Consider the following 27089-nt stretch of genomic DNA (forward strand, 5'->3'; position numbering starts at 1 on the left):
GTGTTAAATTTTGCCTGAAGAACCAGATAAAAATGCTTTCAATAAATAAATCAATAAGAGGAAAACTCAATCACTTTTCAAAGCAAACCTGATTTGCAGCCAATAAAGAACAATAAAAAGACAATTAAACAATATGGAATAATTATTCTTTATTTTTTAAAGACAATAAATACATAAAATAAAGACCTTAGACATTAGCTATCTGGAATATTCTGTTGTATTCTTGCTAGCAAATGAAATGATTTACAAGACAAGGTCTTCAGGCAACAAGATCGGAAGATTTATGGGCAGGAAAGCTCACGGTAGCAGACAGCTAAAGAGACTTCAACTATATTATTTTCTTCTGTCTACTTGAAGCTACTTGTAGCAATTATGGTTATCCCATCAAAGAAAATTGAGGCTCAGCTTCGTGCTGCAGCTGTTTGAGGCTGTTCTGACTGTAGCTGTTTTCCAAGATATTCCCTACAAAAAAGCAATAGAGAAAAGGGAAGAGAAAAAATTATGAAAAGACAATACTTAAATAGAGATTCAGAAAGGAATAAATAACAATAGCTAATGAAAAACAAGTATGCAATTTACTGTTTGAAGGCCAGCCAATCCTTTGGCAGGTCAGAGATTCTACTTTTGAGAACTTATTCAAATCTGAATTTTAAATAAGGAAGCCAAATATCAAACAGAATTCATGCTAGTTTATATTAGAAGAGCGTGGATAATAATAATAATAATAATAATAATAATAATAATAATAATAATAATAATAATAATAATAATAATAATAATAATATTATTATTATTAGTCCAACCCCTGCTCAGGCAGGAAACCCTGTACCATTTCGGACAAATGGCTGTCCAGTCCCTTCTTAAAAACTTCCAGTGTTGGAGCATTCACCACTTCTGGGGGCAGGTTGTTCCACTGGTTAATTGTTCTAACTGTCAGGAACTTAGTTCTAGGTTGCTTCTCTTCTCTTTCTATCCATTGCTTCTTGTCCTGCCTTCAGGCGCTTTGGAGAATAGCTTGACTCCCTCTTCTTTGTGGCAGCCCCTGAGATATTGGAACACTGCTATCATATCCCCCTTGCCCTTCTCTTCGTTAAACTAGACATAACCAATTCCAGCAGCCATTCCTTATATGCTTTAGCCTCCAGTCCCCTAGTCATCTTTGTTGCTCTTCTCTGTACTCTTTCTAGAGTCTCAACATCTTTTTTACATCGTGGTGACCAAAACTGGATGCAGTATTCCAAGTGTGGCCTTACCAAGGCATTGTAAAGTGGTATTAATACTTCACGTGATCTTGATTCTATCCCTCTGTTAATGCAGCCTAGCACTGTGTTGGCCTTTTTGGCAGTATAATAGCTTTAAATGTTATTGTACATCATACAATAGTTCTTGGAAAAGGTGGTGAAAAACAAGGCTATTGTTTAGTTATACAAAACCTTAAAAAAACCTCATGTGGCCTCACTTCAGAGATTACAATACATCAGCTTTGCTAGGAAAACTGGCAATTTCTCTAGAAAAAAATTAAGGCAATCTGATCCTCTTCTCATCTCTGCTACACTATTCCACAACATTTGTGCACCTAAAAGGTCCTATGCAGACAGGGATATATACATGGGAATCTCACTTCATTCAGTCCCCACAATCCCTTGATATAGGTTGGATTGAAAAAGAGAGACTGGATCAAAATTATCCAGTGAGTTGCCATGCCTAAATGTGAACCTCTGACTAGGTTTCACCAATCCTACTTCAATATGTTAAATATTGCACCACATTGGTTGGTATTAATCTCTTCAAATCTAGTAATCCCTAAAGACTATGTACTTAATATTTCACTGTTATGAAAGAAGTAGAATAGAAGTAAAAACACAGCACCTCTTTGTGCTGTCAATGTGCTTCTGAATTTAAAAGGGGGGCCTGGAACATGTCATCCATTTAAAGTGCTTGAATAAAGACATTTGCTACAAAACAAGCAGGGGACCGAACATTTGTGTATTCAAAGGAACTGAATTTTTACTCAGAACAATTTAATTGTGACTGAATTCTTAGACTCTGCAAAAAAAATTTTTTTCATCTGCACACATATGCCAGCCCTCTTATCTTGCATGATGCACAGAGAGGTTAAACTAAAAATAACAAAGACACTGAACATAATCTCCAAAGCAAAAGACCAGAAGAAAAAAACATTTATTACTGGGGAAAAAATAGCTAAGCCTTGTTAAATTAACTTGGAGAACACTACAAAGAACATTTTAGGTCTAATATTTTATACAGCTTCACATTATTATAAAGTTAATTTCAAACAACAAAACGAAAATTAGCTTTCTAGTTAACACAATGTAGAGTTCATAAACATTATATATTTAATGCCATCAGAATTTTATTTTACTTTTCAATAAAGGAATTATAAATATGTAACGCTGCCACTTCTGCTAAAGTAAGCCTCAGAAACCATGCACAGTAACTGATTCTAAAAAGCACTTGTTTGCATTTCTTCAAGGCCAAAAGCCTTGTGCAGTGCACGATTACAAATAACTTGTTAGCCCAATATCTCTAATGCAGTAATTTAATCCACTAACTTTATATTGGAAGTATCTTGCAGTTCTGAAAATTACTAGCCTTTGTCAAAGTCAGCTAAATATATGATATTTATATATGCCTTCCCCTCCAATATTCATATTATCATTCAAAAAGAAAATCATACAAAGTTGACTATATCTGTGTCTCGCAATGCAGGGCTATGCTATTTATGCCAACATGAAACAAAAATTTAGTTATTGAATTAAAGATAATTTGATGCACTACCACAGAATAGATGCAAGGCATAGTGGCACACAGTTATTGATGAGGTGCTTATCACAATGGTCCTCTTTGTATGGAATAATGTAGCCCTCAGTGAAAATCAGACTGATGCCAAAACAGTGAGAAAAATAATGTTCAAGAAGGCCTACTCAGTAATTGAAAATTTATGTTTTTGAATACTATTTAAAAAATAAATTAAAGGAGTGGTGGTGAGCTGGACTGGGAGGCTTTGCTCGTGGTCACTCATGCCATGGTCACCTCCCATATGGATTACTGCAATGTGCTCTACATGAGGCTGCCCTTTAAGATCAGTCAAGAATGTCAACTAGTCCAGAATGCAACAGCACACACCGTAATGCAGACCCCTAGGCTTGCCCATGTAACATCTTTGCTATGTGAGCCACACTGGCCTGCAGTTTCTTTCTTGGTGCATTCAACATGCTGGTTATCATCTTTAAAGCCTAGGAATAGGGCCAGGTTATCTGCAGGACCATCTTTTCTAAGAATGTCTACCTGCCTACCAGTCATGTAGGGTGGACACATATCTAGTCCCTGCCCCTAAATATTGCCTTCCAATGGGAGCTAGGAAGCATGCCTATTCCGTGACAGCCCCTGGGCTGTGGAACACTCTGCACCCTGAAATTTGGCCACCCTCCACCCTCCTAGCGTTTTGTAAAGCTTTGAAAACCTGGCTTTTCTCCCAAGTGTTGGTATTAGATTGGATAACTGCACACTAAGAGTTTGATTTAACATCAGATTTGTTTTTAATATTTTAATATGTTTAATTGTATAGTTTTAATATGGCTTTATGTGTTGTCTTAACTTTTGATTGATCTAACCAACCCCCCCCCCGAGTTGGTTAGAAGATGGGTGGCTAGATAAATGGTTTAAATAAATAAATAACCAATCTATACAATGCTACAAGAACTATTATGAGAAAAGTCTCATACCAAAGTTTCAGAGGAAGAACTACTATTTGTAACAGTTAGAGATGGTAAAATTAATCTTATAAGACTAGTTTTTTAACTTATAAAGAACCTTGCCCTAGTAATGAGATTCAGCTAATAATGCTACAATCTCAGTTCCATTGTATTCCTGACTTTGTGGACTTTTAAATGAATACTTTAACTTTTTTTTTCCTGACATTGAGCTAAATGTTCTATCACTGCTAATGCTGTATGCATTCTAAGTAGCCACTGAAAAATTGCAGGAAAAATAGAGCCCGAGTAAAGTAATATTGATTATGTTATGTCTGTGGCATAAGCAATAATGCTATTAAGTTCTAGGAGCTACCTGATAGGGTGTAGATTTTTTCTAATATACATCCTAAAAACTCCAGTTAATATGAATAAAGTGTACATATAGATTTGTATGTAAAACAAGTAGACAGGTTAGTTATTCGTAATTTCTGTAATTAATATATTTTACTATATGTATAGATGTATAAGAAGAATGTGTATTAAATTCTATTTATATTTTATCAGTCACATACAGATTTCAGGGACAACATATTAAGGAATAATAAAATCCTGCAAGAAATTTCAATAAAATCTACCAAAAATAAACGAAAAGCACAAACTGTCAATAATACATTCAGTTATATTTCATCAAACATCCATTGAGAACGCAACAAATACAAATAAGTGTACAAATAAGCCTTTGTCAAGTACTGAAATTTCAATAATAGCAAAAATGTATAGAAAAATAATAATAAAAAGCCATACCAATCCATTTCAACTATATTACTTTCATTTATTGGTGTGAATAACAAAAATAATTAGAATAGTGTTATTAATCACCAATATTTCATAAATACGATTTAATGAATGAAAAAAATAATTCATTTTGTCAATACACAAATAACAATTAGCCATCACATACCAATTATGAACCATCAACTTTTGCACAGCAAGTAAGGCATTGTAGCGAACCTGCTGGTCTTCATGATGCATATGATTCATCACAAGCTGTTTTCCACCAAGCTGTTCAATCACACTAAACAAAGAAAGTAAGTAAGAAAGAAAGAAAAAAGGGTGGTGGGGTGTGTAAGATGATATGGGCAGGTATATTTTTGATATTACTTCCTCTTCTGATTTCTCACAATTAGAAATTTCAAATTCTGAACTTGTACAGGAGTCACCTTGTTCCAGATTCTAAACAGAAGGTGAAACAGCTCAGCTCTAAATAATCAAAATACGCATAACTTTAGCATAAAAAATTTAAAAACTTAACACAATTAATAGGACAGTTGCAGGCATTTTATAGTTGCATGCAGCCATATAAAAACTTCCATTTAATATTGAAATAGCTATTATGAAAATTGGAAGAAAATGTAAGATGTAAATTTTGCCTACCGTTTTCCTCGAGGATAGTGTCGTACATATTCTCCCACATCATGAGCAGCTACAGCCAAAACCTGAGGATCGTCTGATACTTCCAAAAGTTTTGTCAAAATTCTACAATACAATTTTATGTATATAGTAAGATTAAATTTTTTACAAAATATTTGTAAAAATATTTATAATGTTTAGAATAAATATTTCTAAACATTCTAAATTTTTTACAAATATTTCAACTAAGTCCATATTAACTTACAACTCCATTAACCATATGATAAGAAAAAAAATCAACTTCCAGTTCCGCCTTGTAGCAATGCAGTCAAGGAACTGCGGGGCTCCTCACCCCACGGCTGGTTTCACCCTGCCAGGGGACCCTAAATAGGTCTGATATCACCCCGGAGAGGCGACAAAGAGGGGCACCCCAATGATCATGGAACAACGGCAGTCGATCCATTCGATCGTGGGAAGCCCTCTAACAGGAAAAGGCTAGCTGCACACCAGCATCTAGCCCAAGCTGCCAGCAGCCGAAGTCTAAGAGCACAAACCAGAACAACGGTAAACAGCGTGCTTGGAACTGGATGAGAGTATCGATCTTCTCTCTTCTATTTTGTAACTGATTCCTTGGAAAAGATCCCCAAAGCAAGAAATCCTCTGAAGATGAAGGGAGAGAATCACATCCCCACCCCTCCATAGATGGAAATGGCAAATTAACTTCCAAGGGAGAAAGAAATATACTGAAATGAAATGAATATTACTAAAGTCTGGATAAATCTGAAAATTAAGAAAACCATTAAGATTTTATATCCTAAAGAGTCCTGATGAAATTTAAAAAAAAGAAAAAAAGAAAAATAATTCTTTGTTTAAAAAAGTTGGAAAATAAATAACTACTGACATCTAGTGGAGAACTAGAGCATAGAATAATAGTATAATACTGACTCAGAAATTGGCAAGATACCCAGAAATAAAAGAATAATCTGTTCCCTTGAACTTTAATAACCCTCAGCTAAATAGAAAACTGCTGGGAACAAAGAAAGAAAACATATTGGGCCACCCATAAGCTTAAGAAGTGTCTGAAAAAAAAACTTTAACTGTTGTGTAAGCTCAAGAATTTTTTGCAGAGAAAGAAAATTTTTGACTCTTGGCTAATCTTCTAGGGGGGAATTTAGTAGAAGGCTTTAAAGTGGTGAAACATTTTACTGCAATTCTGGCTTGTTGATAATTCAAAGACCCCTGAACAGAAGAATTGTTATAAAACACTGCTTTCACTGATGCCTTGATAATTGGAAGCTATATATAAAGATAAGAACTGTATGAGATTTGGTTGTTTGGATTTTAAGATTGGCTGGTTTGATAAGGCTAAACACAGAGACTATGGTAGTGGTGAAAGACTATCTGGAGGGAGGAGACAAAATGGATATTGCATACCTATCTAAAAGTGACAGGAAACCACATCTAATATTCCCTTCTGAAAGACCTAGCCTGGAACATCAGATATCTGCAGGGACAATACTCCAAGATGAGACAAATACTTTCCAAGAGGAAATGTATGCAATGCTACAATAGATTCAAATGACAATGGTTTCAAACTATGATGAGATTAAAAACCACTGTGACGACATAAATGAGCACATCTTCAATTTAAAATCACAAATAAAAAACTCTCAGAAAAAGACGATAAAGAATAAACAAATAAACCAGATAACAGAACACAAACTAGAAGTGACTTAAACAGGAAAGCTACAAATGAAGAGAACTACAACTTAATACAAACAGAAAAAAATCTACAAAATTTTGCCACAACAATGAAAATGGAAAAGATATCTTATCTGTCAAGACTTCAAAACAAACTTGAGGATAAGAAAAAAGATTTAATAAAATGGATTATAGAGCTGCCAGAAGAATCATTAAAATCTAGGAGACAAAAAGCGTACATCATATACAACCTGTCTTTCTCATCCCAACAATATCTACCAAAATATAAGAATCCCCTGGCAAGTGGAATATACTAACTTGGAAAGCTACTTGTCAAAAGAAGGCTAGAGTTAGATTCAAGAGAACTGATTCTAATTACCAGATGGAGTACTACAGGATTAAACACTTGTTTGAATATGCTTAAAAGAATAGATAATTTTGGATATAAAGGAGCTACAGTAAGAGGGATAAGAGACATAAGTAGTATGTATTTTTTATAATATATAAAATGTAAAAATATTGGGATGATGTATGTGAATGAAAAGTTAGGATATTTAAAGGTAATTAACTCTGAGAGAAGTATGATTGAGAAGAATGATTTGAATACTGAGGGAAAACTAAGCTTTTGAAAACAGGACATATAGTGACTTAACAAGATGATTTTTACAAATATAATTGAAACATAAGCCGATCAGAAAAGATGTTATATGTGGAAGTTATAAGATATATAAGTTGTATAGTATTTTTATAACATATGGTATGAAAATATTGGGATGGTATAAGTAAATGAAAAGTTTGGATATTTAAAAGTAATCAATTTTGAGAAAATTATGACTGATAAGAATGGTCTGAATTTTTTTGAGGAAATCAAGTATAAATAAGAATTCTGAAAACAGGATGCATAGTAATTTAATAAGATGACTTTTACAACTACAATTGAAATATAAGTCAATCAGAAAAGATGTTATATATAGATGTCATTGTTACTTGTACAAATAAAAGATGTCTATATCCAACTATGTATGCATTGAAAATATTAAGAATTATATCTGTCTAATGCTGACAAAGGAGAATATTGTTGGAAGAAGGGAAGATCAAGGAAACAAACAATTAATATATTGATTATGGAATTATAGAAATTATTATTGTTTTTTAAATATATGAACCCAGACAACATGGTATTTACTAAGCACTAAGGATTGCCATTGTAAAAAAATCAATATATATATATATATATTTAAAAAAGAAAAGAATAAATTCTCTTATTAAAATATACCATGAAAATATGTTTTATTTTATTCTTTTGTTTACAAATAATGAGGCATATTCTTCAGTGAATTTCTCAACAAAGACATATCGGTATTCTTGAAAGTTGTCAACGTGACTCATACATAACTAAGCCTGTTGATTCAATATGCATCCAAATTAGGTTTCAAAGCCAGAAGTCCAAAATACAAATTAAAAAATCACTGACAGCTGTAGGAACATATCAGTTTGAATGAATAATACAAATATCTAAAATATTTCAGCTTCACTGAAGAAATGGAACCTACATATACTTGATGCTAATTTTTAATGTTATTTATTTTCATTTTCAGATTCCGTGAACCTTACACTAGCTTATTCTAGAATCTTCAACAGTCTCCATATCTTTCCGGGAAATAAGAGTTGCATATGTTTACATCTATATAAGTGTGCTTCTCTGGAGTTCATCCTTTCTACTTAGTAGAAATGAAGTACAAACATTTGTTCCACCTCATAACACAGAATGTATAAGTTAATATCTTTGTTGTAGCGTATACAACTGAAAACAAGAGAAATGTTATTTGCTCTTTCGCAATCACAAATACATGGTTTTAAAACTGAAGGCTTCCAATAGGAATGCCAGGATAATTCCCAAAACAATAGGGAGAAGGGCTGCAATCTAAAAAATCACCCTCTATATTTTGCTTAAAGAGGAAATGTTTCCCTGAAGTAAAATTTAAATTTCATCTTGCCTAGAGGTTTTAAATGCAATTTTCATTGTTCTGAGCAATACAGACATTTCAATTATTAAATAAAAAATGGGGAAAAGGAGGGAATCTGGGAACGTACTTCAACAGTTCATAATTCTTTTCATTTAATCTTACAGCATTCTCCCTCCAGAATTTCTCAGATTTGTGAACAGGACTCCATTCCAGTCTTCCCGACTTAAGCTCTGAACTATATTCATCAAAAGAACTGCAGAAAAATTGAAGATGAATTTAGGAACAAAAGATCCTTGAGAACAATACATGATATCCTGTTGCTTTTTCCACCTGACCTGAACAGCTGCATATTCCTAATCTTAACTTACCAGACTCAATGAAACATTTTTTCATGTTTACTGGGCAGTCTAGAAAATATTTTAAAAGTACTGGCTGTGAACTCCATTTATACTGAAAGTGTAAAATGGGTATGGGAATACTTACTCAAATGATTTATTCATCACCCACTATTGATTTATTTTGGTTTCATATGATATGATATTACAAAGATGATTACAATTTAAAATATATATATATATACTTTTAAATTATACAGCATAAATATTGAATATATTGTATCAGAAATTATGGAATCACCAAGCATGGGGGCCAGCAAAAACAAATTACTCTTCAATATTGCAAAGTCAGCACGATCCCAGATTGACAGTCTTGTATTCTCTTTCTGTTTATGAACTGGTTTGCTTATCAGTGTAATAGGCAGACCGTCTATTATTATTCCATGTGATTAAAATTTAATTATGTATTCCAAAATAAGCTAAATGATTTTTTACATCTACCATCCTTTCCCTTTTATGCTTTTCCTCTGTTTTTGAGTTGACTTCCTTTTTTATTTTTTTACCCTCTATTTTAAACTGATGAAAAAATATAGTCTGCTCTTTCTAACACCAAAGAAAAAATTGCTATCCTGTTAAAGCTGTTTCTCCTGCAGTTCCAGTGATTTTACAATTTCAATTTTAAACTGATGGTAATATTGCTTAGAACATTCTTTGTTCTAAGAAACTGTTTTCTCTTGGAATATTTTCCTATCCTTCAAAATATGGATTTATAAGCTCTATGAAATTCACTCATTATCCAGATATCTGAACCATGAAATCATCATTTAAATTTAAAAAGAGTTAACTATGTTAATAATATTGAATAGTCTTTATTAATTCTACATTATTTGGTGCTTTTGTTATAATGAGAGGTCTAATTGAAAGGCTACTTGTGGTAGCTATGACAAATGGTAACCACCAGATAGTTTTTAGAACTTTTTGAATTTTAAGTACAAACCATCTAAAGACACAATTTATTAGAAGAGGTTTTTCTAAGGGCTCTCAAAATGATTTCCTGCAAAGTTTTTAGGAACAGCATTTTTAGATTCAGTTTACTTAATGTCTAAATTTATATCTGATCATAATCAATGGTTTTGTGAGGAAAACAGTTTTAACTGAAATCTGACCAACACTCTTATTATGCCATTTTAAGATTCTAAATGCAAAATTTACCTGAGATCCTGGACACTCTCCCCAAGTTTATCCAAAAGAAATTTTATATCCTCACTTATATCTTCGTCATCATATTTCTGTTGCTCCAAATTTTCTAATTGCTTCAGTACTTTGCACTGGATCATGGCAAGAGCATATTCTTGACGGGTTTCTCTCTCAGTAGACTTTTCTAGAAAATTCTAGGGGAAAAAATATAAGGAATTTTTAAAATGTCATCTATCATAAATGAAAAATAGATTGTTTTGTGATTTGTGCCATATATTTTAATATTTATTAACACAACTAAGCTGTTCCCTCCAGTAAGCTTACAAGGACAATTTTACAGCTGTTTTTTTATTTAAATGATACCATTAACAACAGCCAAGGAAACAAATAAAAGGATCAACATACAAATCAACTCACTGCATACACAAAGGACCAAGCTTAAATTATCCTACTTCTGATACATTATGTGACGTATATTGTACATTCGTCTCTGAAAGAGACTCTAGTGCTGGGAAAAATAAAACGAAAGAGAAGAGAATGACCAGCAGCAAAGTAGTTGGATGCCATTACAATGGCAATGGATGAATCATTAGAAAATGTGAACAACCAACTTAGAAACAGATCATCGTGGAGAAAAATGTTTGTAAAGGATTGCAAAGATTTACCAACTTGACGGCACATAATCAATCAATCACCATTAACAACATTTGTTCAGACCTTCAGTTTCTCTAAAACAATTTAGAGAAAATGGTGTCCAATGGCTTTTTTCTATCAAAACTCTTATCAGCAGAACAGAAAAATGAAGACTCCTTTTCTTCTACAGTTACTGAAATCCCCCCAAATTCTACTCTGGAGTAATAAGCTTCCTTGCCTGTGAAAGTTGCATGAAGGGAAGGAGATTCTGAGTATGCAAGTATAGTGGATTTGGCTTCATAAGTTTAAAATCTGAAAATATTAAGGAAAAGTGGTTTGGCAGAAACAAAATTTACCATGCAGTTTAATGCTGCATCTCTCTCTTTTTTTTAATAGGCAATGTAAGTCTAATTCAAGGCTGTGGCACAGATAACCCCCCCCCCCCCAACTATCCTCCTAATCAAAATTGGGACACCTTGTCACCAAGTAAGTATTGCCAACAAATGTTTCATCTAGTCAATGTGCTTCATCCACTTACCCGAAATGCTGCCAAAATGATCCTGGTTACTTTCTCTTTTACAGACTCTTGAAGGATGTCAGATAAAACAGGAACAATGTTGTAACGCCGCAAGTGTTCACACATTTGAGGACTAAAGGCCAAAAGCCAGACAGAGAAAATCATCTGATACTGAAGCTGGAAACCACACTTGTTGCTCAATACTCCCATTATACTGGAGGAGAAAAAAAGACATACAGAAAATACAATTTCTATCTGATCAGTCTCCATTTTGCCTTTATTCCCAAAATCTTGAAAAGCTGGTCTCTCTCTTTTTTTTAATAATCTTGTGGAGCCTGATTTTTAGAATACTTTTAAACAGCAATGGCCATGGGAGGCATTTGTATTTTTTCTGGGAAATGAAGTTACATGTTTTCCTGAGAGCCACAACTATTATTAATTTCACTGCTGAATTGCACTTATGGAGTACCTTGATTGAACATTCAACATGAGTATATTTTCCTCTAACTTAAAAGTCCTGCAGCAACTCCTCAACATTCAATGCAATTTAATCCAAGTTTACTGTGAACAGAATAGCAATTTTAAATGAATTTAGATTTGTGTTTATCATCCGTTATGCCAGTGTTCCTGCCCATAATATAATAAGCAGTCCCCATTATTCTTTTAAGTACAATCTTCTGCTTATCAACAGAGAATGTCTCTTTAAAAAGACATTATAATGATATTCTGCTAAATCAGACATCTAAATATGCCCCAAGAAGATAGTCCACTAAAACAGCAGACACTGATATTTTTCTTACAAATACTTACCAGTTTACTCCATCTGATTCTACCCACGCAAAACGGTATTCATTGACTCTGAGCATCAACTGCAAACACCCAGCAACACATTGGACATATTGTGAACTCTACATGAAAGAAGAATATACTTCCCTAAAGATATGTACATAATATGATTTAAGTAAGAAGTTTTCAAATATTCATTGATCCTGAAAGTAGAATCTGGCCCAACACTAGAAATGCCTGTTGCTACTTTCAAGTTGGACGAAGCCCAATTTAAAAAACAAAACTAAATATTCACTCTAATTCACCAACTATATCAGGCTGTTCATTGGTTTATTAAGACTTTGGGTTACATGCACAATAACTTTCTCAATACTAGATTCTTAGGTAAGTTGCAGTATCTTTTTGGGCTAAGACCTTCTACAGTACCTATAGACAATGCATGTTAACAACATTGTCTTGTTTTTCTATAGAGTCTTATGATCTATCCAAATATATTTATAAAATTTATTTTTTAAAAAAAACCCTATTTATTTAATAAGGAGTGTAAGACTGATCTTTTCAAAACGATTAATAGAGTAACAACACTGAAAACACATTCTGTGCTGATTAATATATACATGTTTGAACTTAAAAAGCAAGAAGTACTCCAAGCCAGTAATGAATGTGGATTATTTCATTCTTTCATACTTTTATATAAAGAAAATAATAAACAAAAATCTGGTGCCACAAAGCACTTAAACCAAAATAGATTATGATTTCAGAAGAAACTCATCAGAACTAAGTGCATTAGGTCATTTCCAAGATTGAATTTAGTCAAATAAAAAAGTCCCAGATCTGTTCTGAAGTTGCACTTGCATGTTCTTGCATGCCTACTTCATAGCAGTGACTGATTTACAAAATGTTCAGCATGCAACCAAGCGATATTACTACACTGTTAACAAAGAATGTCTAATAAGTAGTCATGTAGTATACTTCATGTATACAGTAACTAACCCACACAGTTGAGATGGATGTATCTTAGCAGAATTTTTCTTAATTATTATTAATTCTTTTCCTACAATTAAGATTCCAAAATAGGAAAAGAAATTTACGTATATTTTTTTCTGAATATTTAAAATGAAGCTATAGTATCTAAAAACAGTCAATGTGTCTTACAATATTACACAAGCAAGTACTGTATTAAAAAAATCTAGTAAACTGATAAGCTCTTGTGCTTCTTCATCTATGCACACACAAAAACATAGTCAGCAAGTTATTGAAGAATCCATCAAAATTCCAGCTTCTATTCCTTTTAACTAATCATATTTAGGGTCAAAAAGTCTCCACAAGCTAGCTAATTACGTCAATCCCTTTATGAGGACTAAGAGAACATGTGATTTACAGAAGGATAAGCCTGAAGTTCTTTGGGGAACAGCAGAGCCAATGAAGTCTCCCTATTAATCAATTTTCCATTTGATTGTAAATGTCCCAACTGCTGCCTTTCCAGAGATGCCATGTTCAAGACTTGAAAGCTAAGCAGTGCTCTTTTGTTGGGTTGCTATGCTGACTATAGCTAGTTGCTCACTAATGGTTACTAATACTGTTCCTGCATTCTCTTATGACACACAAGCCACTACCAAAACAGCTTACCACAACCTGTCTTCTAGGTTAAGGATGCCAGCATTTCAACTGGGTCCCACTTCTCATTACAACATACCACCCTTCAATCATCCATACATCTTCCTCTTCAACAAAACTGACTGAAGAGCTAGGAATATTTAGACATGATTTCCTAAATATTTCAGTGCTGCATGCAGTGCTATTACATTGGATCCTTAGATTCTCTAAAGCTAACAGCCGAGTTTTGCAAATTCTGGCTGATAGGTTTCCATCAAGCATATTTTAGTAGACACTTCACTGAGAAGCCTTAGACTCTTGAATGAGTAAGATTTTAGAATAAAAAGAGAATTGAAAGAGAATTTAAAATAAGTATTATTTCAAGAGCTTCCTACTAAAAAATAATTTAGTATATCCTGCTGAAGCCAGACTAGCTTCCTATTGCTACCAAAAAGAACTAAGGTTAACCCAGATCCAGCCTATATTCTGGAAGAAATAGATACTTACATCAGTTCCAGGTTCATTAGCACTTCCAGTACCACGTAGTTTCTGGCATAAAACAAAAAAGATATACTCTCAGAATTATTTTTACTTAAAGGAAATTTACATAGATTTAAAAAACTACAGAAACATAAAAGAAAAAGTACGAAAAAAGAAAAAGGCAAAAGAAAAAATAAAAGTTAATAGAAAGGAAAGAAAAGTTTCTAAAGAAGCAATTCCAATGTTTACATCAATTACAAACACGTTATGTTCTGAAGACTCATAAAGAATAATTGGGTACAGTATGTCCTTTTTATTTCATTCTCATGTATAGACTTTTTAACCTGAAAATATTCACAAAAATACCCAGAATTCAGTCAAGTTCATGACATTTGGACTTCAGGAACATATTTAAATATTTCATACTAGAATCTTCTGCTTTGTTTAATAACAATAACAGTAGTAGTAGTAGTAGTAGTAGTAGTAGTAGTAGTAGTAGTAGTAGTAGAGTTGGAAGGGACCTTTGAGGTCTTCTAGTCCAACCCCCTGATCAGGTAGGAAACCCTACACCATTTCAGACAAATGGTTGTTCAGTCTCTTCTTAAAAACTTCCAGTGTTTCATTAATCAATAGAACAGAAGTCTACAGGTTTCTATAGAGCTTACTGTCATAGTAAAATATAATCATGACTTCTGTGTTGTAATGCACCCAGTAACTTTTCTTAGCATAAAAGCTGATAGGAAATTTTCTATTTGTGTGATGTACCTGATGGTACTCAAATACACAGATTAGTTTCATGCATTTTTCAGGAAAAGGCCAGCAACAAGGATATGTCCATACACCCCACATTGACCAACTTTATTGAAGCCCAGTGAATGTTTGTAGGCTCATCACTTTAAAAAGATGTCTCACTGAAAGCAACATAATTCCACCAATACAGATGCAGCACAGAATAGCAAAGTAATTTCTGTTAAGACTATTTTAACTGAAGTAATTTTATTTACAGATATTTTAAGTATGACTACATATACCTGTGAACTAAGCTGAGTTTTAATCCAATTGAAGTAATAATTTAAGTCACTGCCTTCCATCAGGTCCCGTCCCCAAGCTGCTAGTTTAGCAATAATTCTGGCAGCCTGAAAAACAATAGAGAAAACAGCATTTCAGTTCTTTCTAGAAGAATATACTACTTGGCAAATTTGGGATTTTTATTGATTGAAAGTTTACCATATGCACAGTGAAAAGATCCTGACGATTCAACATTGGCAGGAAATAAGACCATGCAGTGTTTTTGTCCCTCTTTGCATAGTCAAAGAAAATAGTAACCCGCTGGTGATTCTCCTGTTGAAAGAAACAGATTAAATGAACTATACTGATACCAGCTTGGAAGGATCATGACTGATACTTATACAGGATTTAATTCAAAATGGCTCCAGCAAGATAGGCAATGTATATAACACATACAGAGAATTACATTTTGATTAGTGCTATGATTAGGTGATAATAGTAAACTAGATCAAAGCTGATGATAATGCACCATTATCGACACATCTTGCAGTCCATTTGCCATTTGATTCCCTTGCTGTTGCAATGTATCCATTATCATAGCACTTAAAATGATCTTCAATGAGGCATATAAAAGTGCTAGATCGAAAAACAGCCCTTCCCCCAATTTAATGTTTTGATAAAATTACACACCATTAAAAATGCAAATAATTGTGATATTTAGCAAAGCCAAACTACAAAAAATATTCTAAGTTAAATTGCAAGATGCAAACTTCATTGGAATAATACCTAAGAATAAAAGGATCATTTATTAATTCAGATGCTATAAAAACAGTAGTAAACATTATTTGTTTTATAGGATTCAAGCCAAGAGAAGGAATTGATAAAGCAAAACAAGTTTAATATCTCTGGCCAGAAATGAAGTGGCTTATGAGAGTAAATAATATTTCCAGATTACCATGACTTTATATTATTCCTGAAAAGCAACTGGCAATAATTTCTTTTAACGTAAGTATGGCATCCCAGTTAGCAGTCTAATTCTGCATTTTCATCAATCCAGACCCAAATAATTCTGAAGCAGCTCTCACAGATATTAGCCAAAACTATCAACTGGATGAGATAGCAGGCCATAGTCCGTAACATCTGGAGGATACCAGGTTGACTACTCTTTATTGTATAGCATGATGAAAGTCCTGCTTATTGAGAAGCAGCTTAACAGTTAGATTCAACTTTCTTTGATACATTTTGCAAGTACATCAAATTGATGCATTATTTGTTTTCAAGATATAAATGTAATCATGCCACACTGTAAAAAATGGCTAAAGTATTTTCTAAAAGATCGTACTCACAGGAAGTATAATCTGCCCAGCATTACTGGAAAAGTGGATATCAAGTAAAAAGCCAGCTATACTGAAATAAGAAACCTGCATATCAATTAGTTAATCATAAAAATAGTTAATGAACGTACCTGTAGCATATCATCAACCATAGTTAAAATGTACTGTACTGTCTGTTCCTTGGAGATATGAGTCATCAGACTTATGAATGTTTTAGCACACTAAGAAAAAAATAATTGTTTAGATGTCGATTTGCTACAATGCTTTCATGAAGCACATTATTATTGCACAAACTCCATTCTTTCAGTTATCATTGAAACAACTGGATTTCATATGGAGGAGCAACAACAGCTTTATTCTTCTCTTCAATATATAAAAATAAACACGGCATATATTCTGTTACTTCTAATTCAGATTCATATAGACTAATATTTGCTGCGATTTATATGAGGAATAGCAAAGTAAATTATATATGTTAAACCACATTAACCAAATGGAAATATGCTGAAATGCCAACTTGATTTTCAAAAGTAACTTGGGAAAAAATAAACAAAATCATTTGTAACCAAATGCTCTGGAAGCTTGCCTCTTTTTCTTTCACTGTTCCAAAAGATTAGAACTGTAACAGCTGAACATTATGAGAAACAAGATTGCATTTACACACAATTATATTAACATGGATACTTCTTCAAACAGTTTCCTTAATGGATTTTACTGGCTGGTGGAGAATAAAATAACTTAAATAAATAGAACTATGAATATATACCCATACAAAGAAGTCTTCCTGACACCCTCTCACCCATGCTGCCCTCCACAAGCTTTCTTAGAATATTCATAAATATTTCACTAAAGTGGGGTAGAAAAGAAAATATCCCTCTAGATTCCTTTGCAAGAAATAATTGTGTATATAAGGGTTGCACAAATGTTACATTTCAGATTCTAAAAAGTTATTCTGATTTTATATAAAAAAAGTTTAACTATCGTGAAAAGTTTCAAACTCAAAAAAATGCTGCCTTGAGTTTGGGTCATTTTGAGTTTCTAGTATTTTCTATAAGGTCAGAACAGCTGTTCCTAACATATAATATTTTGCACTCAAAATATTTCAAACTGAAGTATTCTGCACACAACAATGGCATAGTTTTGTTGTTAATAATACACCAACACATATTGTTGGACTATGCTGTAGTTGGACTGGGGGCTGGACTAGAAGACCTCCAAGGATTCTTCCAATCCTGTGATGATTCTAGATATAACAAATAAAGTAACAATCTATTTACCCTAGCATGGCTATTAAAGAGTATAAAAGCAACATATAGCTTCAGCTTTACTATGCAATCTATAATAATATGACACAATCATCAGACTTTTGTTAACCATCTTATTATGGAGCTTGCTGGCATAATTGTAATGGGAAGTTCTAAAAGGACAAATTCATATATGCATGACTGCATATCACAAATTAAGCATCATATATCCCAGGTACAAGCAACCAGATTATGCTATACAATTTGGTTTTTAATGCCTACTAGCATGGTCAATGATAAGGGACTGTAGAATATACTATTGTCTGAGTAACAGAGAACACCAGATTGTAACAGAAAACAGATTGTTTTCCCATGATAACCAAATTTTTCATGAAAATTCAGTAATCTTGATGTAAACAATTTGTGCATCCACTATCGGTTACTAAGTGTCAAAATATGAATCAGTGACATACAGAGATATGTAATTAATCTTGTAGAACAGGGCTTTTCAACTGGTGGTACACGTACCACCAGTGGTACTTTGGCACCTAGCAGGTGGTACGTGACCTTCCAAGAGAAGTGGTAGCAGAGTGGAGAGGAATGAGCTGAAGCGGCGGCAGCGCCACAGAAGCCTGAGGGAGAGAAAGCTGGAGCTGCAGGGCTGTCGGGGCTCGGCAGAAGCACCAGGATCAGCGCCGGGCTCCAGCTGATCAGCGCTTCCAAAAGCTGGAGGTGCGCTGAAGAGAAAAGGAGGAGGAGGGGATGAGAGAGGAGAGAATATAAAAGGAGGTTTTGGGGTGTGGAAAGAGGAAGTAGCGAGCGCCCGGCATCCCTGTTGACCATCTCTGCTGACCACTCAGGAAGAAAAAAGGTAAGTGAAGCACTTCCCTTTCCCCCAGGATGCTAGCACTCACACCCCTGGGGGCCAGGCAGAGATGACGGGGGGGGCCTCGCTGGCTCCAGGGCTACCCAGTGGATCTAAGGCTGAGTAGAACAGCACTATGCCCACTCACTGACTGAGCCTCGCAGCCCACCAGGCTTCCCTTTCACTGGGACCACCCCTGCCTGCGTGGGAGAGCTATGGCTGGTGGCAGCATGGCTGGTGACAGCACTGGCATCTCTCCCCTTCCCATCATCCCTTCCTGAGCACAGATGAAGGAAAAAGAAGCAGGGGCGGAAGGAATGAAGGAAGGGACTGCCTTCTGAGCGCTTCTCAGGTTTATTTTTTTTTAGTTGCTAGAGACTCTGGGCAGGAGGCTTCCCATTTTGACCCCTCCCCCTGAAGGGCCTCTGCATGGCTGTCAGCTCACCTCTTTCAGACCCACACACGTGTTTGTGTGTGCATGTGTGTGCGCGTGCAGGGGTCTTACTCTTTGCAGCCCCACGCTGTGACATTGGGAAGGAAAAGAACGGGAGATATAAGAGAAGCTGTGATGGGAGCTTCTTGCAGCCTTCCACGGGGCTGGGGGCGGGAGCTGAGGGGGGCAGGGCACGATGTGATCAGTGGCATGTTGAGAAAAAGAAACAAGTATTTCAAAAAAACAGCTTTCATTAGTTTGCAGCCTGCCATCACAGAAGGTCTCTGTTACGGGAGCAAAACTGCAAGAGGTGAGACCCCCCCGCCCGCCCCCCACCCGTGCACACACAGACACATGTGCAGGTTTGGCATAGATGAGCTGAGAGCAATGCAAAGGCAATAACGGGGGAGGGGTCAAAATGTGAAGCCTCTACCCACTGCTGCCTGCCTGCTGCCACCTCTGCCCAGAACCTCTGGCAGCTTAAAAAAAAGCAGGGAGGGAGGGAGGGAGGGAGGGAGGGAGGAAGGGAGGGAGGGAGGAAGGAAGGAAGGAAGGAAGGAAGGAAGGAAGGGGGAGGGTTAGGAAAAAGGAGGGAGGGAAGAAGTAAGGAAAGAAAAAGGAGGAGGAAAGGAAGGAAGGAAGGAAGGAAAGGGGGAAGAAGGGAAGAAAAAGGGAGAAGGGTAGGAGGAAGAAAGGAAAGAAAAAGGAGGGAGGGAGGAAGAAAAAGGGGAAGGGGAGGGAGGGAGGGAGGGGCAATTCGGTTGGAAGTGCCCCAGTTCAAAGGAGAAAGCAATTTTGGGTTCTGTTTTGTCACAGACAGAACTTTGTTGGCAATCCAAGTTAACATTGGTATTCTTGAATGGTGAGCTCTTAGGAAAGTATCCCTTCCTTGTGTGTTGCTAACAGCCATTTCCAGTGGGGAAAACAGGACAAAGCAGAATGGGGAAAAATATTTTCCTTTGCTATATTTCCAGTCTGAATTAGACCAAGGCAGGGTCCCTACAAGAGAGCCCTTTTAAGGATTATATTTTAATAGAAAAGCAGCTAAGCTTTTGTTCCTAAATGCTAAATCTGTTCCACATAAAAAATGGAGGCGCTCTGATCAACTATCACAGCCACCATTTTGACAGTTTTGCTGTACTGTTGTCCGTGGACGCCCCCACTAAATGCAAGCACGGGATAAACTGAGCCTGGTTTTTCTCAATCTTTAAGTGGCCACAAACTACTAGCAAAAGTGGCATTTGATCACAAGGCAAGGAGGCATCAAGAAAGGGTTCCTCTTTTGCATTTGAGCATCCAAGAAGGGACAGGAAAGGAGAAAGGGAAAGAGGAAAGACAAAGAAAAAGAAGGAAAGAGGGGAAGAGAGAAAGGAAGGAAAAAGAAGGAAGGAGGGGAAGGAAGAAAAAAGAAAGGAGAATGAAGAGGGAAAGAAAAAAAAGGGAAGAAGGAAGGAAGGAAGGAAGGAAGGAAGGAAGGAAGGAAGGAAGGAAGGAAGGAAGGAAGGAAGGAAGGAAGGAAGGAAGGAAGGAAGGAAGATTATAATGAGAGGAAGGGAGGCTCTGAGGGAAGTCTTGCCTTAGCACTTGGCCACCAGCCACCCTGTTGCCCATTCGCCATCTCCTTGCCCCTTCCTCCTGGCCTAACCTGGTGGTCTCCCATCCTATTGCGAAGGATGCTTTGGTTACAAAGTCAGATCTCCTCACATGGAGAGGGAGTGGGCCTCCCTCTGACCCACACACTTTGCCCTCCTGCACCCACCATGAGCAGCCTGGCCAAGGAGAGTGAGCACAGAAGCAGCAGCAGCAGCCTCAAGGAGGAGGTAGTGCAGCCAGCGCCCTCTCGGGAAAGTGGGGCTGGACTGGGTTGAGGTGCAGGGTCCTGGTGCCCCAGGAGCTCAAGGGTGGGTTGGGCACTTGCCCTCTGCTGCCCAGGGCTCTGGGCAACCCACACCATCTGGGAGTCCCCCATGCAGCCCAAGAGGGACAGTAAGGCTCCTCTGATGGACCATGCCCTGGTGCCCACCCCAGTCCCGCTCCTCTCCACTGGAGACCCCTGGATCCTCCCCACAGCCCCACCCACCCCCACACACAAGCACCCCCCCGGCCATTGACTTTGTCAAAAGGTTGCAGAAGGGGATCACATGACCCTGGGACACTGTGACCATCAGAAATATGAATTAGTTGCCAAGCATTCAAATGTAAATCATGTGATCCTGGGGAATGCTGCAATGGTCGTAAGTGTGAAAAATGGTCATAAGTCACTTTTTTCAGTGCCATTGTAACTTTGAACAGTCACTAAGAGAACTGTTGTAAGTTGAGGACTGCCTATACTTTATTACTTTGTTCCTTTCTGGGGGTCATAAAGTTTTTGACACCTTGCTAGGCAACTGGTGGTACTCGAATATTGCCTTATCCTAAAAGTGGTACAATCGGTGAAAAGGTTGAAAAGCCCTGTTCTAGAAAGCCATATCAAATAACAAAATGTGAATACTGTTTCAGAATTCATTGTTAAAAATGGCAAATAATTAGTAAAAGAGTACTCAGATAAACATATTATACTGCTGAATAATTTTATTGTGGCAAAACACCACAGAAGCCAATAGGATTTATTTCTAATTTGAGAAGTTTGTAAAATAATATACTGTATTATAATAGGGATTAACTGCTATTCCCTGGAGAATATTTGTCAGGGGTACACACTATTTTTAAACTGTCATAATAACTTAAGTATGTCACATTAATAATAGTTTGAAAAAACTGTGACTACTGCATACAAGAGCAGATTACAAACCTTTCCAAAATTATAATAACAAATAAAAAAAAATAAAACCAAAACAATTCAGAACACTAATTATTTGCCCCACAGAAACGGTATTACTTGATTGCCTTCTGTTTGTATTAATTCTTGCTTTTCTTCTGGACTCCGTTTTTGTTCAAATCTTTGAATGAATTCACAGTCTTCTCCTGAAATCATTAGTCCTCTGCAAAAGAAAAAAAAGAATCTTTTTTTAGCATTTCTGATTTGTAGCCTTCATTTATTTCTGCCCCAGAATTCCCACAATTGCTTCTAAAATCACTTATATTCCCAAATATAAATATGAAATGATGAACTGGGTGGGCTATCTGGGTGACAAAATATTACCTCATAAAAGAAAGCTTTAGGTCTCACATTTAAAGCATTTACCACTCATTTTAGAAACTTAGTTTCAAGAATTGTTTAAAAGCTCCTTGGACAAGTGCGAGCATTTTTTTTCCTTTGTTTAAAAATTTACATGTGTCCTTTATGTAAGCCATGTCCTGGCTGTCTTCTGGAAATATATTATGCCCCTGCCTCCCCAAATTTGTTACAATATGTATGTTTTAAGTCAAAGTTAATTTAATGTTTCAAGTCAAATCAGCTTCTCTGTATTACTGTATAATAAACCTTTGTATAAGGTTTAAGTTTTATATTTCACATCTATTTTCTACAACAAACAATTCCAAATATATTTCTATTATGTTTTTATAACATTTTTCTTATGACATTTTCCATCAATAAACACATTGGTTAAAAAATAATAGATTTATTATTCCTAACACTTGGCAAACCCAGTTTAAGAAGAATAGAACTAATATTATTAATAAAGATCAAGCTAGGAACAGATTATCATGGAGAAAATCTATGTGATGGCTAAGCATCAACATCAACTTTGTGGCACATAATTAATCAATTAATAATGGCCAAATATATTAAAAGACAAAATGAACTGAATCGACATTGACAACTAGGCAAAAGCAAATTGAAATGATTTGAATTGGACACTTTTATCATAAGATCATATAATTTCTTACCTAAGACACAAAAAAACAAGAAGGAATAGCATTACTTTCATAGGCAGGAAGGATATGGCCAAGCCAATATTTTGGTACAAAGAAATAAACAGGTTGACACAATCAATGTCTTGGGCATGGGGGGAGGGGGCAGAATACAGAAGAGTATGAAAAACCTTGTCCATCTATTTATCCAAATAAACTTTAATTTTCAAGTGTCCTCAAGAAGAAAAACAAAGCTAACAATAGAAACTTGTTTTGCTATGAAGCAATAATTTATTAACATAAGTAGTGGGATGAGAAGGTATGAAAAAGGATATAATTAGCTATCCAAAAAATATTTGTCCCCATACTACATATCTTTCTGAATATATAATTGATTAAAATAAAGTCAATGGACAAATTGCTATTCTGAAAATCTGGTTTTAGCTAACATTTAACATGTTACTAGAAGCGTGGTTCACAATTATACTACTACACTGAAATATCTTATTACTAATAACTGACAAATCATTTTTCCCAATTTTCACTGACTCAAGATTTTTCCAGATCTTAACCAGTGCTCTAGTTTCCAATATACCTACTATAAAAAAGTGGTCCCCAACCTTTTGGGCATCAGGGACTGATTCTGTGGAGAGAGGTCTTTCCACGAACAAAAGGCGGGCATGGTTTCACATGCTGCCTGCATCCCACAGATGGGGCTTTGCTTGTTTGCGTGACCCAGTTTCTGGCATGCCATGGCCCAGTGCCAGTCCACAGACCAGGGGTTGGAGACCCCTGCTCTAAAATATGCAACTATTTTAGAAAAATTATACCATTTATAATCATTTGTACCCATTTCAAAACTTACTGTAGATACAACTGCCAATTTACTTTATTAGCCCGAACTTCAGCTGCTTTAGCAGCAATGATATTGGTTGGGACAGCAGCATCAACAGCACCCCGGATATCCATAATTACTGTAATTTAAATCCTATAAAGGAAATAAAGATAAATATGAGTTTACAATAAACCTGAACAATGCTTCAAACAATACATGAGCACTGAAATCAATTTACTTTCACTGATCTGAAAAGCTAAATTTCAATACCTTTGCAGAACTTCCAGTTTAAATGTGATCTAAGTTTATTAACTTCAGATCAACAATACCCCAATCAAGAAACTGCCAAAGAGCCAACAATAAACAGCCTAAGCAAACAATCTCTAAGACCACTCCCACCAACACTGACAGGCAAGCCACCAGTATATAAACAAATATAAAGCAAAAAGCACTCATTACTAGCTCTGATGATGTTACCTAGTTTGGGTAATGAAATGTGTGTGTGTGTGTGTGTGTGCGCACACGTATGTATGTGTGTGTGTGTGTGTGTGTGTGTGTGTGTGTGTGTGTGTATATATATATATATATATATATATATATATATATATATATATATATATATATATTTCATATATAAAGTATGAAAATTAAACAGTTCCTTGGCTGAAATCTATTTAATTTAATTATTCAACTTTTGAACTATTTTCAAAAGTTCTTATAAACATAAAAATGCTACACACCTCACAAAATGAATCATCCTGTGTTTATGCTGTATTACTAACTCACAGACCTGGATTGACAAAACTCCATATTATAATGTGTGTTATACAAAAATATTTTTGAGCATGCAAATGCTCATACCTTACCATTCAGTAAGAGGAGAACCAGACTTAATGTAGTGGCACCAATTTTCTAGACATTTTAATAAAACTATTTTTTTTCTTACAGAATCCCAGTTGGAGTTAAAGTATTAGTAAAAAAATGCACTCCTTCTGAAATAATTGATACATAATTAGCATGGCTTTTTTAAACTAAGTTTTTAATAACTGTAAATAGGGGGAGTATTGTTTTTAGATTTAAAATGTACTTTATTGTGGTTACTTTTTCTTGGTTAGATCTCTGTAAATTGCAAGTAACAATTTACTTGGGGGGGGGATATTGTGCACCCCATTATTACAGATTATTACACATCTGTTACCAAAATAAAATTCCTATTATTTATTAAACAGAGATCCCTTATGAAAGAAAAGAATCTCAATTCAGTTTCCACATCCAATTCCATGTGGAAAGCAGCTACTGGCTTTGGTTCTTCTTATTGTTTCATAATTTAAAATTTACATTTCAAACTAAAGTTCTACACATGCTTTTCCTAAATTAAGCGCAACTGATCACAGAACACAGCTTATTTTTGAAAACACATGGACAAATTGTATTTAATGTCCCAATATAATATCAGCTGTTTATGCTAACATAAAAAAGCAGAAGCACAGCTAAATATCCTTGCACCAATGACCTTCACCATTTAGTTTTCTCCTCAAATAGCTTCTGGCCTACTCTGAATTTCTGTTGCCAAAACAACTATTTAGCTTTTATTGCATCAAGTCATGACTGGGGCGGGATGTTGATCAGTACTAGCCAACTCTACTTGACCAAACCAGCTGAAACTGTATTACAGTGATTTAACCATATGCAAAAAACCATATTAATCCTTCCTTCCCTTCCTTTCCTTTCCTTCCTCTGCAAATACACATCTATTATTGGACAAAGCAGCTATTACTGCTTTTTTCCTTAAAGCATGCTAACAAAAGCAAGGTTTAATTCAGAGAAAGGCATCTGCAGGAATGATATGGCCTTATGATTTGTTCAGAAAAATCTAGCCAAGTTCAGCTATATCACCCTGCAAATAATCTGTGGCACTCTAAAGCTAATGTGGTAAGAAATCATTGCTACTTTTAACAAAACAATGGAAGGAGCAATAAGAATTCAGCAAACTCAGGGACATATTCAAAAAGCTAAAATATTTGGAACAAGAAGTTTCCTTCTCATAATCTGTATATGCAAGATTTATTACATCTAACCAGTTTATTTGCTTAAATCATCTGACCTATCTAACATATTTTTTCTATAGAGAGCCCGCTGTCTGAATATTATAGATCCAAGAAATCATGAAAAGCATATTAATAACAGGGTTTCTTCCTAAAAATAGGGAAAGGAAAAACACGTAGCAAAGAACCACCGCCTTGTGTGACCTTCCCTGTGAAGCCTAAAAGGGTCGGCGCTGAAGGCAAGACAATTGAATTGGGGAGTCTCTGCAGGGCCCACGGCTCCAAGATACTGCTGGCAACGGGCTCCTTGGGAGCGAGGCCGTTTACCTCTCCTTCCTCTACCGAGTTTCACGGCGACAGCAACGTCTTTCCAAGCGCGGCTGGGGAGAAAGACAGCAGAGGCGCCTTCTCGCCTTCCCGCTGCCCGCCAATTCCAAGTTTCCCCGACCTGCTGGGTTGACCTTTGAGGGGAGACAGAACTATGAAGCTCACCTCTCTTCGCAAGCCGGCAACGAAACCCCCGGACTCGATAGACGCGACGACGAGTGATTCGCAGTCAGCCACCGAGCGGAGAAAGGACAACCGACACTCACGGTCATATGACACAGTTCAGCTGACAGCCCCACTGAACGAGCTACGGATGCCGACAAGGTCTCCGAGAGCGGCCCAAGCTCCGCTAAAGCACTACATTAGGTGCTAGGCAGAGAGCCGTAACCCTTCCCTGTCTGGGGGCTGTGAACGCAACTTCTAGCATCCATCAGAATCATGGTATTCTCTCTCTCTCCCTCCCTCCCCCCTCTCATTTTTATTAAAGACTTTTTAAAGAAGGGGGGGGAAGAAAAATACAAAAGAAAGAAGATACAAAGAAGTAGTTTCCGATCTTCTTTATATATTATATTATAAATTCCCTTACTATATGCTTATAACATAACTGTCTTCTTTCTATAATCTATACTGTCTAATTATCAAAACATGTTTTCTGTCTCAAACAAGTCTATAATGGGTTTCCAATCAGCAGTAAACATCGATACGGTCTTTTCTCTTATTAATGAAGTCAACTTAGCTTTCTCAGCAAGTTCTATCCTCTTCACCAACCAGTCCTCCATTGTGGATAATGCTGAATCTTTCTAACTTTGTACATAAAATAATCTTGCTGCAGTTGTCATGTACAAAATTCCATAACTTTTTTTCC

The 27089-nt window shown here is 35.8% G+C and overlaps 1 protein-coding gene across 1 annotated transcript; it reads right to left on the reverse strand.

Moving 5' to 3' along the window:
• Positions 1 to 130: 130 nt before the first annotated feature.
• On the reverse strand, positions 131 to 26539 carry ATP6V1H (ATPase H+ transporting V1 subunit H). Its single transcript, XM_039351371.1, has 14 exons — positions 26390 to 26539; positions 23883 to 24005; positions 22101 to 22203; positions 16812 to 16901; positions 15566 to 15679; positions 15370 to 15474; positions 14366 to 14407; positions 12287 to 12384; positions 11498 to 11690; positions 10342 to 10520; positions 8922 to 9047; positions 5151 to 5252; positions 4678 to 4791; positions 131 to 462 (listed from the first exon to the last, which is right to left on the reverse strand). Exons 2-14 carry the CDS (start codon positions 23984 to 23986, stop codon positions 402 to 404), a joined length of 1431 nt encoding a protein of 476 aa, XP_039207305.1. The 5' UTR covers positions 23987 to 24005; positions 26390 to 26539; the 3' UTR covers positions 131 to 401.
• Positions 26540 to 27089: the final 550 nt, after the last annotated feature.

Source organism: Crotalus tigris, unplaced genomic scaffold, assembly GCF_016545835.1.
Source record: "Crotalus tigris isolate CLP2741 ecotype Arizona unplaced genomic scaffold, ASM1654583v1 scf7180000018371.15429387391:27106975, whole genome shotgun sequence".
NCBI lineage: Eukaryota > Metazoa > Chordata > Lepidosauria > Squamata > Viperidae > Crotalus > Crotalus tigris.

Coding starts and splice junctions, on each gene's coding strand:
- ATP6V1H (XM_039351371.1), bottom strand. CDS start 23,986: ATGGATATCCGGGGTGCTGTTGATGCTGCTGTCCCAACCAATATCATT. Junction 15,680..16,811: donor TGGTTGATGATATGCTACAG/GTACGTTCATTA, acceptor TTCTTTCAACAG/GAGAATCACCAGCGGGTTAC. Junction 463..4,677: donor AAGTTGATGGTTCATAATTG/GTATGTGATGGC, acceptor GCTTTTTTGTAG/GGAATATCTTGGAAAACAGC.